This window comes from Danaus plexippus, assembly GCF_018135715.1.
Source record: "Danaus plexippus chromosome 3 unlocalized genomic scaffold, MEX_DaPlex mxdp_25, whole genome shotgun sequence".
Lineage (NCBI taxonomy): Eukaryota > Metazoa > Arthropoda > Insecta > Lepidoptera > Nymphalidae > Danaus > Danaus plexippus.
Genome location: NW_026869844.1, coordinates 489,499 through 502,920, shown reverse-complemented (window position 1 = coordinate 502,920; position 13,422 = coordinate 489,499). Strand labels below are relative to the sequence as shown.

The window sequence follows — 13,422 nt, the reverse complement described above, 5'->3', positions numbered from 1 at the left end:
CTAAACTTGTACGCGGAAGAGGTGCTAGCAAAAATCTCTCTTCAACCTTCTGAATACTTGGACTTGTCAAACACTGACAGCACTCATTCTTGGAACGTAGTTCGAAGGCAGCCCTTAAAGCGTAGTTTCAAATTTGGTTAAGTAGAGAGGGGAGCTTGGAAGGTGGAGGTGAGTTTTTAACGCGCGTTATATAGGGGCCCCTTAAGTCCTAAACACGGTTAAAGCTCCTCTCCCTGCAACGCGATGGATCCGGCACGCGTGGAATGCTGAGAAGTTTCGTCTCTTAAGGTAGGTATTAAATGAGAAAGGGAAACTGATTTTTATGAAGTATGATAATGCAAACTTGTGCTAACATTACAGATAACAATAGAGAGTATCACGTTTCATGTGCTTTTTAGGTCAATTAGTATCTTGGTTATCATTAAAATAATTTCCAAATCCTTAAGTTATTTATCTGTACAGTATTCTGTATACTCTATACTATAATTTCTAAAACGAGTTGAATAATACGATGCCATTCAAGACAAAAAGCAAATGAAGCTTAATTAAAAAAACATTTCTATCAGAATGAACAAAAAAATATATCATATAGTCTTTATATATTATATTAAAAATAATGATGGGCCAAAACGTCAAATAATTTGTTTAGTATTTTAAAAACCTATTTAAAGAACTTTATCCATAAATAACTGATTAAAATAAAAAAAAATCGCAATAATTTCAATTCAACATATTATATAACTAATAGCGTTTTTATATGTAAACACCATAATAAATGATTTGTTGCAATAACATTTATCTTGTAGCATCTTAGTTATTCTATGTATAATATTTGCAAATTTAGTAAATTTACCGCATTTATACTATCATTGAAATATCAGCAAAGTTATTGTTGTTTGTTAAAACCGTAGCTTTAGTTGAATCATCTAATTAGATAAGATAATTTTATTTAATTCCACAAAATATTGATAAAATATTAACAAATATTTAATAAATAATACTTTTGGTATTTCAATTTGGGTTGGGATTGACCGACAGTGTGCTACCGACTGGTGCGGTAATATGCTATATCAACCATATCGTATATTACTCATACTCATACAGATAACAAAAAGAGATAACAGTTCAACCGTACGCAGTGTACTCGTCTAACTCACGCAGTCCTTGAACTGCATAAATTTTATCATCACTAATGTCGCCTACATTATCATTCAGATTGTCAACTTATAAAAATTTCCTTAGTTTTTTTTTTTTCAAATCACAGAAAGGATATGTTACGCTTACGCTTATATATATATAAGTGTATATGGGCGGAATTAAATTTTCCCTTTTATGGAAAAGGGGTGAACTGGTTAATTAAAATATATTTAATATCTTTTTATGACATTTATAATACATACAAAACCAAAAATTAGAACATGTTGAGGGAAAATTTAATATAAAAACAAGATGAAATAGCATAAGCAGTCACATTATTGTGTTTGCAGAGAAAACTTAGGTACCATAATTTTCTGCCCACTCTGCGTTTCATATCGCCACGATGTCTATCCAAGTATAAGGACAGAAAAAGACTAAAAAAATTGCCATCGTTCCAAATGTTTGGAACGAAAGTGATTAAAGCTTTAATATCCACCGATTATTATTCTTATTCTGATATTCTGATTCTGATATTCTGATATTCTGATTCTGATTCTGATATTCTGATTCGTTTCTACGTAGTAGATATATATAAAACATTTTTACAAAATATTAGAATTCAGATCTGGATAAGGGTAACACGTTACAAAATGAAGCTATACTTCGGTATCATCTTTGGCGTTTGGTATCATCGTGGCTACGGGTAACAGTACTACATTTCTTCTTCCCTCACTAAACTTACTCTTATTGATGGTCACAGGATATGTTCTTATGCGTATTTATGTTTCCTTTTATAATTATATTTGCGGCCTATTGAAATTTATCTCACTACGGATGAATACAATTTACTTATAAAATAGCGGCTACACGCTTAAGTGCGAGCATCTACATCGACAACAATAGATGCTATCAAGGGGCACATCCCACATTTATTGCTTTTGAACGATAGTTACCCTGTATACTGTAAACTATCATATGATATGATATTGTATGCTATCCCACAATGAATAATTTAACAAATGAAAGTGATGTAATCTTAGGGGCTTTTAATTGAGCATCTTTTGAAGGCTTAGTAATATTCTTTAGCCAACGATAAGAGCTACCTAGGTTTTACCGTATTTTTGACGGTGAATGGAATATTTAGGAAATAAAAAAATAGGATTTATAAAAGAATATGTCAAACGAAATTTTAAAATGATCGTGTTTTATATACTGATTATTATGTATGTATACTATATATAAGTTACGATACATCTTTATTATAATGGGACATTATGAATTTGCTTATGTATGTTTGTATGATTGCGTAGAAAATATTATTTAAGGGCTAAAATAAATCCAACAATTCAACCAGAAAAAGGAAGAGATTTGTTTTATAACCACATGCAACTATGGTAATTGAACAAATATTATATTTTATTTTCTCTATATCAATATTTTGTTTTATTTTTAATATGCCAGGATATATAGATATATTGCATGGCTACCAAGGCCCACAAAAGGAATATTTATCTCTTACAATGTCCTCGACGAGACTTACTCAAATTTAAGGTATCGAAATAGAAATAGATAAACTTAATCATTTATGACGTCTTTATTTGTTCCAGTATCAGCAAATATTTGTTCTGTTGTTATATCTACTGAACAATCATAAAAAAACCCTAAAATGTAATAATATAGTCCATGTATCTGTGTGTTTTTTTCTAAATGCAAGTTTTCTTTTTTGTATCTCATTAACTTGTGCTGCTTTTACACTTAAAGACCACTAGTCTGTTCATAAATCCGATCTTTTGAATGAAAATACAACTTAAACTTAAAAATATGCGTGCGTTGAAGTCAGCATTGAAGGCGGTAGATGATAAATAGCAAGACTAATTGACAGGCACTTTTATCTCCTCCGGGGGTGATACGGTTGATATTGACAAATCGACACATGTAAAACCTAAAATAAAATAATAAACACGCGTCCGAAAAACATAGTCTCTTTTTATTATCTACTTGCAAAAACTTAGGCGTCATAAAATTTTATTTTATCTATCTTAATTTATTTTGGAAGCGGATGTCATATCCACAAAATACTTTGTTGACACTAACATAAAGGTAAAACGCTTATTAATTTTAATAACTAATTTACATATCAATGTTTTAATAAAATTATGGTAACAACGTGATTTTATTGTACTAAAATACATTCTAGCCTGGGTTTCAATTACTTTGATTACTATGAATTTGGTAATGATGTAGCCGATAGTGAAATTATAGATGATTATATCAGTTAGACGATAATTTATTGGCATAGAAACGACAAATAAAACTGTTTATAATTAAAAGTTACAACAATGATTGACTTTATATTTCATTATCAATTTCAGATATTTATTTAGTGAGATTGTAATCATGCATATATCTACCCAGTGATTTTTCTTTTTTACCGGTCAGAAGAGAAAATTTACTGGTTCGCACCCTGATTATTGAGTAGTTTCTAGACAACAGAAGTCCTTGAGAATTGATTGGTTCAAGGCAGCTACAACTGAGAATTGATCGGTTCAGTCGTAGTAAAACAAAGTACTTGTGAATTGATTGGTTCAAGGCAGCTACAACTAAGAATTGATCGGTTCAGTCGTAGTAAAACAAAGTACTTGAGAATTGATTGGTTCAAGGCAGCTACAACTAAGAATTGATCGGTTCAGTCGTAGTAAAACAAAGCACTTGTGAATTGATTGGTTCAAGGCAACTACAACTGAGAATTGATCGGTTCAGTCGTAGTAAAACAAAGTACTTGAGAATTGATTGGTTCAAGGCAGCTACAACTAAGAATTGATCGGTTCAGTCGTAGTAAAACAAAGCACTTGTGAATTGATTGGTTCAAGGCAACTACAACTGAGAATTGATCGGTTCAGTCGTAGTAAAACAAAGTCCTTGAGAATTGATTGGTTCAAGGCAGCTACAACTAAGAATTGATCGGTTCAGTCGTAGTAAAACAAAGCACTTGTGAATTGATTGGTTCAAGGCAACTACAACTGAGAATTGGTCGGTTCAGTCGTAGTAAAACAAAGCACTTGTGAATTGATTGGTTCAAGGCAACTACAACTGAGAATTGATCGGTTCAGTCGTAGTAAAACAAAGTCCTTGAGAATTGATTGCTTCAAGGCAACTGTAACTGGAAGCAAATTGTGTCGACTGTAAATCCTTGAGAATTGATAAATTTATAAATTTGTATCGTATTTGTATATATATTTAATAATAGACATAGCGTAGATAATAGTTTAATTCATAAAAAGGCCAAATGTAAGGTTATCACCTTATTCGTGTATGGGGACATACACATTGTCAGGACGGTCGAATGTAAGGTTATGATTATATAATGACAAAATCTGGGGGAAAATTAATTTCAATAATTTATATTTAAAACAATATTATTGTCATGAAAACTTAATTATAAAACCATGAAAATATTATAAATCATTAATTAATTCGATTCTGTTATACAATGATAATTATTGCAATATAAGCCTCTGGCAACATTGTCGGAGGGAGGAATGACTAAAGTAGAAAAACGTGAAAAGGGTACATAGATATAAAAGGAGGAAGCAGTGATCAGGCGGGGGTTAGAACTGTTTAAAAATATTTGGTGTATACGCGTGTGAAAGTATTGTATATATAAATCGAAATCGTGAATGTCAACTGTTTTGGATTTCATTTATACCCTATACTGAGGAAGTATTTCTACATACCTATCTTACAAATTGATAGTCGATGGAAAAACAAATAAGGAAAAATACTAAACTTATAGGAACTGTTAACATAAGAAATATAATAAATTGTTATTGTATATTAAAGAGACACTTTTTTTACAATTCATTATTTGTGTAGCTTGCTCTAGTGTCTTATATGGGTGTTCAAAGTAATACAAACACGAGTAATTTATTCAAATATATATATGATACTAGTAATTATGTTTATAACGAAATACGTCTAAAGTCATTCTTGACTGTATCTGTCTCCATATACTCTTTGCTGCTCTATAACAAATATAATAAATAATATATTCCAAATAAAAATGTCTTCAAAAATAAAAATGTAACCGTTAATGTCCTGAAAATAGTAAAAATAACTGACAGTCGATAACTTATGCCGTTCACCAATGGAAATGATTAATAGGAGTTGTAAAAACTTTACGCCTTTATTTCTAATTCGATTTAAATTAAACATTTATTATTTAAATTTTCAACGTCCTAATCTCTAGTCTCTAGTCTAGCTAAATGAAACTAGTATTATTCGGATTTCCCGTGATCACGGTGATCACGGTTGCTGCAAAGTAACCGAAACGTCGGGATTATGTAGTTTTTAAATAATAAAATCCGCGTAGTAAATCCGAATAATACTAGTTTCATTTAAATGAATACTCGCGAAAATCTTAGATCTCATTATCTAGTCTAGCTAATTGAAAGTCGTTACCTGATTACTTCAGTTAAAATCTTTATAATTCTTACGATATACAAATGTTTTTATCCACTTTCCGTTCTCGTTATCATTGGCGCAGCATATTTGTTGCATAATTCTCCTTCTTTTGTCTTCATATTAATAAAGTAAATGCTGATAAAGCGAAGTTAAAGTTCTGGGTCAAATATATATATATATATATATATATATATATATATATATATATATAATGTATGTCGTTTCTTACGAATATTGTAAATTTTTAACTAAATAAGTTTATTCGTTCTGAAATGTTCATAGAAAATTTATTTTGATAGTGACATTTAGAATTAAAAAGGCTTGAAGGACACCGTTCAATATTAAACCAATATTCTTTTATAAAATAAACATAAACAACATTCATAACATTACCATTACCAACCTAAGAGGTGTTTTAGACCATCTTGCTGATGTACCACAAGATTAATCTTGTACGTCAATAAGAATTTATCATCAGAATTTATCTTTTGAGAATTAATTATTAAAAGACACCTCAAGGTGTTTTAATTCTCAAAAGTGGTAAATCTTACTGCCCTGATTAGACCAGGTGATCATGTAACTTTGTGTCATTTAGAATCATGATATCAATTATGAGACCTCCTAGACTAAATGGCTGACAATTTCGATGACCTCATGAAAACCAAAAAAGCCAGGTAAAATTTAGAAGCAAAAGCCTTCCATAGAATTAGACTCTGACAAAATACAGATTGTTTTATTCTATTATTCTTAAAACACGTTGTTATTTGATTTTAATTATTTTATTAATATGTTCTGAAATTCAAAAACATTTCGACCAGCTTCGACCCTGGGCGTCGCCCATCACCACGAGTCTTGAGCAACAGTTCGTGGATCGTGTGGTGCAGACCCTTCTTTCCACAAAGAGGAGAGTGGACTCCGCCAACTATGGTGCCCGCTACTTCCGGTATACCCGAACGGGAGACAGTGCTGCCGGTGACAAGCGCTGAGCTTGAGGTGGCTCTTCGAAAACTCAAGTCGAAGAACACTGCCCCGGGTTTGGACGGTATTCCTTGCTGAACTTTTGTGGCTGCACATGGACCGATGGAAGATTGGGTGAAGGAATTGTTCTCCTTGTGTCTGTCACAGGGCCGCTTTCCACTGTTGAGGAAAGATGCACGTCCGCCAGAGGAGCCGTCGGCATACCGTCCGATTGTGCTGCTGGGCGAGCTTAGCAAGCTTTTCGAACGAGTGGTCGCCGACCGGCTAACAGAGTGTCTGCAGCCGGGACCGAATGAGTCTCAATATGGACTTCGGAAGATCCACAATCGGTGCGATCGGACGCGTAAGAGAGTTGGCGGACCGGGAGTTCTTTCGAGGCGGGGTGTTATGGGCGCTTTCATTGGATATTTCCAATGCCTTCAACACCCTGCCGTGGGAAACCATCAGGGAGGCTCAACCTTGGAGGTCTTGGAGAGAGCAAGTGATGTCCTTCGGTGTTCCACAGGGGTCTGTCCTTGGTCCACTTCTGTGGAATATCGGATATGACTGGGTGCTGCGCGGCGCTTTCCTGCAAGGTGTCAGCGTGACTTGTTACGCGGATGACACTCTGATGACAGCACGCGGTCCCAATCACCGAGAGGCGGCCATTCTTGCCACGGCGGGCGTAGCCCATATTGTTAGGAGGATCAGGGCTATAGGTCTCGAAGTGGCCCTACATAAATCCGAGGCTTTCCACGGGCCCCGTAAGAAGCCTCCTCCGGAAGGGCATATTGTGGTGGGTGGGACCTCTATCGTTGTCGGTTCCGAGATAAAATATCTCTGACTCGTCCTAAACAGCCAAAAGAAGTTCAAGAAGCCTTTCCGGTGCTTGGCACCAAGATTGGTGGCTGCAGCCAGAGCTCTGGGGCAGATCATCCCAAACATCGGGGGCCCAAACGATGCTTGTCGACGGCTTTACACCGGTGCAATTAAATCCATGGCATCCACGGTATATTATTTTGTTATATCTCAAAGGCTTTAGGCAGGATTTTCGTTATAACTTCTCAGACGGCTCATGTTTTCCCGGCATCTTAAACAAATATTGTTAATGTATACACAAGTAAATACAAAAACTTAACAAATTTTGTAAACCAAAACCTTTCTTGAAAATGACGCCATCGCGTGGTTATAACTTTTTTATAATCGGTGCAGTAGTTTTTCCGTTAACCGCGAACAGACAGACAGACGCGGTGAGGGACTTTGTTTTATAATAATGTTCCGATGATGTTGATGATTGATAGTGTAAAATATAGACTGTGATGGTCCATTTAAGAAAAAACGTGCCCTCGGTAGTCGTTTGAATCTCGAACTAAAACACAGTTAATTCGAATCAATCGGGATTCACTATCTGGTATCATCCGAAAACTGAAGTGAGCAATATAGGGAGCGGAATAGACTGAATAATGTAATCATATAATGCAGCTGAATTCTGTAATTGATGACCCTCAACGTTAAAATTCAACATTTGTTCATTATTCATATGTACATACATGTGGAGTGCAATTGACCTTTTAATAAACTAATTGGACCCCACATTTCGACCATCAAGCAAACTACTTTTATTTTCCTTTTATATTAACTCATTCGATAAATAACAATTAAGGTTATATTGTTTTTCTATAAATAGTTTCATATATAAACTAACGTACTGTTATTAAATCGAACTTTATGAATAAAACAAAAATTTTACATAAATTACTGCCACTATTATATTTTGCTGTCTGATAGACATACATTTTAAATATAAATTAAATAACGAATTTGAAAAAAGTTTTATATATTTAAGTTTACGTAACCCTAAAACTTAACGATATGAAACTAATGAGTTATCAAAATTAAAACATTCGTGGTGTCGAGATCATTGTTTGATCAAATGAGGTCGATACTGTTTCTTTGTAATTTTTTTCTAGCCGTTTTCTGTGAACTAAGATCTCAAACGGTTAGGATATCTCAAGGTTCAGTGCGCGGATACGAAGACCCGGAAGAAGGAATATTTATTTTTTATAATGTGCCCTACGCCACGACGCCTAAAGGGCCAAATAAGTTCAAGGTAAAATTGTTTTCGTTCGAATTGTTCTTCGTTTCATAAAGATACAGTAATCCCCCCTATTACACGGTATATTTGTTCCGCGTTATAGGAAAACGCGTTGTACGAAAATTCTCGTAAAACGCGCTCGTATGACCTCGTATAACGCGTTATATACAAATGATTCACGTTTAACTTTTCTTGTTAAAGAGGGTTTAAATCGAATATTAAGGAAAAACTATGTTATGAACGAAATATATGCGTTTTATTAAAATCAAACCAAGAACATTTGGGAATCCCCGTGTTATATGGGGGAAAACACGTGTTATACGAGGGATATGAAATCGCGTTATATGAAAACGCGTTATAAGAGTACCGTGTTATAGGGGGGATTACTATATTTATACTTATAGGAGCATATGCTTGTAATTAATGTTCCTTAAAACAAATTTAATTTTATATTGAAGTAAAATTTAAATTAATTCAAATACTAGGTGCATGCATAGTATGTATTACGTATACAGCAACATACTAGACATTAATACCGGTTTACTTAGGGTAAATTAATGATTTATTGCAATGTATATTTATTTATAACCAAGTTGACAGGAAGGTAATAAAAACATTGCAATGATTATTGGACTTGTAATGTTGAGTAATAAAATTTACAATTTGATAACATAGGCACCGTTACCAGCCCCTGTTTGGAATGGAACATTCGAAGCAATAAATAGACAAATAGTATGCCCACAGAGCGATTTAATTGGAATTTTGCCAGAATACAAAATTAAAGACGAAGAATGTCTGGTCGCTAATATCTATGTACCCGATACGAAAGAAGATAATCTACCTGTCGTTGTATACATTCATGGAGGGGCGTTTGTATTTGGATGGGGAGACTTATTCACTTTCAGAAAGTTTGTGAGAAACCAGAATATTATAGTAGTGTCGTTTAATTATAGATTATCAGCTCATGGCTTTTTATGTCTTGGAACCGAAGATGCACCCGGAAATGCTGGTATGAAGGACCAGATCGCTTTGTTAAGGTGGGTTAAAAATAATATAAAGAATTTTGGTGGGAATCCTGATGACGTTACTATACACGGATGCAGCGCTGGAGCCACTTCGGTGGATCTATTGGTCCTTTCAAAAATGGCAAAAGGTCTATTCAAAAGAGGTGTGGCTGACAGTGGAATAGGAATAGCTAGCTATGCTGTTCAACTAAATCCTATTGATAACGCAAAAAAGTATGCTAAATTCTTGGGATATAAAGGTAACGACGACATTTCTTCCTTAACATCTTTTTATAAAAGCCTCCCATATGAAAAACTCAATTCAGTACAAGTTATGACCAATACGGATTATTCTCTATACATGACGCCATGTGTAGAGAGAGATTTAGGAGAGGAAATGTTTCTTGATGATAGTCCATACAATATATTGAAAAACGGAAGTTATATCAAAGTCCCAATGTTATATGGATTCTCTGAAATGGAAGGTTCGTTTCGTTTGCCACAATTTCATCTATGGGAAAGAGAAATTAATGCAAATTTTTCAAATTTTCTGCCTCTTGATTTAGAATTTAAGAATTTCAGTGAAAAAGAATTGATAGCGAATAAAGTGAAGAATTACTATTTTGGTGACAAAACCATAGGAAGAGAAACAATATTTAACTTCGTTAACTTTTCCACCGACATATTTATCACATACAATATGATAAAGCAAGTCAAACTGCATTTAGAAGCAGGACATGACCAGATTTACTTCTATGAATATGTATATAGTGATAATGCCACCGACAACTCTCCGTTTACGGAAGTAAGAGGTGCATCGCACTGCTCACAAACCTTCGCAGTTATGGATGGGTTTTATAACTTCGTTAGTATTCCCTATGACGAAAAATTGATTCCAAATGAAATGATTGGAATTAAGGAGATGATGAGGAAAATATATGGAAACTTTATGAAAACCGGGTAAAAGTCTTTCCACTGTCTATATATATATAATATATTACGATATGTACTCGATTTTTAATATGTCCTATAATTTCAGGCGTCCAATAGGAACAGATTCCGATTTGCCGCAATGGACTCCAATGAGTTGTGAATGGTCAGAGTTTATGACAATTAATCGAACGGTACAATTAAGGAAATCTTTCACTTCTGAGAGTACTTCTTTTTGGGACAAAATCTATGAGATATATTTTAAAGGTCCAAAACCACCTCAGATAGATTAAATCGAATTTTACATTTAATAAGACTTAACATCTTAGTTATACTCTTAAGACTAAACATGTATTCTGTTCTTTATTTGTACATTACTATTATCTTTATGACATTACAATGATTACAACATAAATAATAATTTGATGATAAAAACTCTCAAAACGTTCTTAATTACTTTAACGTAATAGCAATTATATTTTTTGTAATAAGATTAACTTTTTCTTTTTTTAAAGGCGATAAGACCACTTTATAATTCTGAACAACCATTTTTAACCAAATTGTTATAATAAACATAAGACATTTTTTTTTTTGTTTTTGCGTTCATATTAGTTCTTTATAAATTTGTTATTACATGAGCGAAGTTTCACTTCTTTCCAATTTATATCAAGCTTATTTCAAATATTCGTTTATTAATTACCAACATTTATACTTAAAAATTTTTTAAAACTATTATCTAAGACTGTTAAGTCATTATCAAAAATTATATAATGAAATAAGTGAGTTGTAGTATCTGATAAATATATTAAAATATATTTTACATAAGCACGTTGAATAAATCGAAACCCTACAATATGTTAATAGATTAACCGTTGAATTAAAAAAATGACCTACGTTCAACAATACGAGTTTATATATATAGGATATATTGAAGGTCTCGAGTCCCCAGAATGTAAACTGATATACAGATAGAGTCACCAGCTTTCCCGAAGTGTTTTGAGAGGATTTTTATTTTAGAACATTTTTATAGAGTTTTAAGGAACAAAATTTACCATAACAAAATATTAAAGCAATAATTGTTTCTAACATTCATATAAATAAAAAAAATACTTACATATTTTACTATACACATATATGCTACAAAAGTACTACATACAATCAAATGTTATATTAATCAAAAATGATTAATTTCATTGAGAAATACTTTGTATGATTTGGGGAATGCGGTTGTTGATTTTGGCTGTTTATGTCATTTCACATAGAAATTAAATATATTAAATCATCCGTTTCTCCGTGACTTAAAAACAAGACCATGTTTTAACACGAAATTTAAATTTATAGAGTCAAATGGAACGGAAAGGGCATGAAATTGCTTGGTAAAGTGCTTGCTATGTACAGCACTTACATAGACAGGAAATGTGCAATAGATTTAAAAGGTTTTTTAATACTACCATAAAATTTGGACCGCTGCAGAGCTAGGAAATTGATCAATTATTGATGAAATTACATTGAAAGTGCTGCATTCTATTAGGTTTTAAAGTGCTTTAGATTTCTACGGCTGCCCGATTTAGGTGTTTGGATAAAATATCATATAACGAGTGACGCCGCTGACTCCGCGGAACGAACACCAAGCCGTGTGAACCAGAAGATTCCTGATACCACACAAGCTATGGAATGGAATTGCTATCCTAACATCGGGGCAATCATGTAGTTGTAGGTGTAGGCTATAAGTTTTAATATGTTATTCTTGTTAAGAGACGAAACCTCTCAGCATTCCATGGATTCACGAATGAACTGTTCATTCTAAGAATGAACTGTTGTTAGTTCTTGACAGGCCCAAGTCTTTTAACAGGTTGTAAAGAAATTTGGCTGTTATACCTCTCACTCCTACTTCTACCACGTACATATTTACAACGAACCTATTCTTAGTGAGTTCGCTTGTGAGCTCGTAATACTTGTTGACCTAGATAGCATGGTCTTTGAAAATGTTCGTTTCCCAAGGAACCGTTAGTTCTATTATCACAACGTGCTTTAAAATTCGCGAATATAAAAATATGTCCGTTCCGGACGCCGTCGCACAAATATCCTCTGGGATTTTATATTGCTTTTCATACGTATCCATCATTACACTCCGATCCGAAGCCGGTTTAATGATAGAGGAAAGCTTGACGTTTGATTTTGTAGCCCTAGTGCCTTCTCTCACAAAAACTATTAATCGCTGGTTTGTAGTTATTTAGTTTTCCTGGAACCTCCGTTTGCCACCCTATAAAATTCACTGAAAAATAAATGTTTGTTTTTGTATTATATAAGATAATATTATGAATAATTTGAATTATTTTATAAATGGTCAAAAAGGCAGTACAGCATTAACGTGTTGTAATTATTTGTTGGGCTTGTATATGGTTATGGGAATACAATATTGTATCAAGCAACAAATTATAAACGTTGATGAATTTTTAAACTAATTCAATTGCGTTGTCATAATTTTTAGTAATTAAAATATCTCCTAGAAATACGTAGCCTTTTTGAAGTTAGGTTTAAAGCGATTAAGTACCTCTCCCTAAGCCAAAGAAAAAAACAGAGGGGTTTCCTTATGTCACCAGAATAAGTCCAAAAATACCCACCAAAGCATCAAAAGATCACACTTATTGTCGTAGTGAAGGGCCTCAGGGAAGCGTGCCGTTTTTACCGTGACGCTCTGGTGGAAGCCACATCCGATAAAGGTGCCGCTATTTTCCTCTCGCTTTGATTCTAAAGACTTGGTAAGAAGGCGAGAGACAGGCGAGCGACATCTACTCCGGTGTTCCTCGTGCCCCAATAGATGGGAAATAAATGTAA

General features: G+C 33.6%; 1 protein-coding gene across 1 annotated transcript; it reads left to right on the top strand.

The window, feature by feature from the left end:
- Window positions 1-8,472: 8,472 nt before the first annotated feature.
- LOC116769345 (juvenile hormone esterase-like) lies at window positions 8,473-11,077 on the top strand. Its single transcript, XM_061526792.1, has 3 exons — window positions 8,473-8,665; window positions 9,326-10,614; window positions 10,694-11,077. The coding sequence occupies exons 1-3, from the start codon at window positions 8,489-8,491 to the stop codon at window positions 10,875-10,877; spliced, it is 1,650 nt and encodes a 549-aa protein (XP_061382776.1). The 5' UTR covers window positions 8,473-8,488; the 3' UTR covers window positions 10,878-11,077.
- The last annotated feature ends 2,345 nt before the right edge of the window (window positions 11,078-13,422 follow it).

Coding starts and splice junctions, on each gene's coding strand:
- LOC116769345 (XM_061526792.1), top strand. CDS start 8,489: ATGAGGTCGATACTGTTTCTTTGTAATTTTTTTCTAGCCGTTTTCTGT. Junction 8,666..9,325: donor AAGGGCCAAATAAGTTCAAG/GTAAAATTGTTT, acceptor TTGATAACATAG/GCACCGTTACCAGCCCCTGT. Junction 10,615..10,693: donor GGAAACTTTATGAAAACCGG/GTAAAAGTCTTT, acceptor CTATAATTTCAG/GCGTCCAATAGGAACAGATT.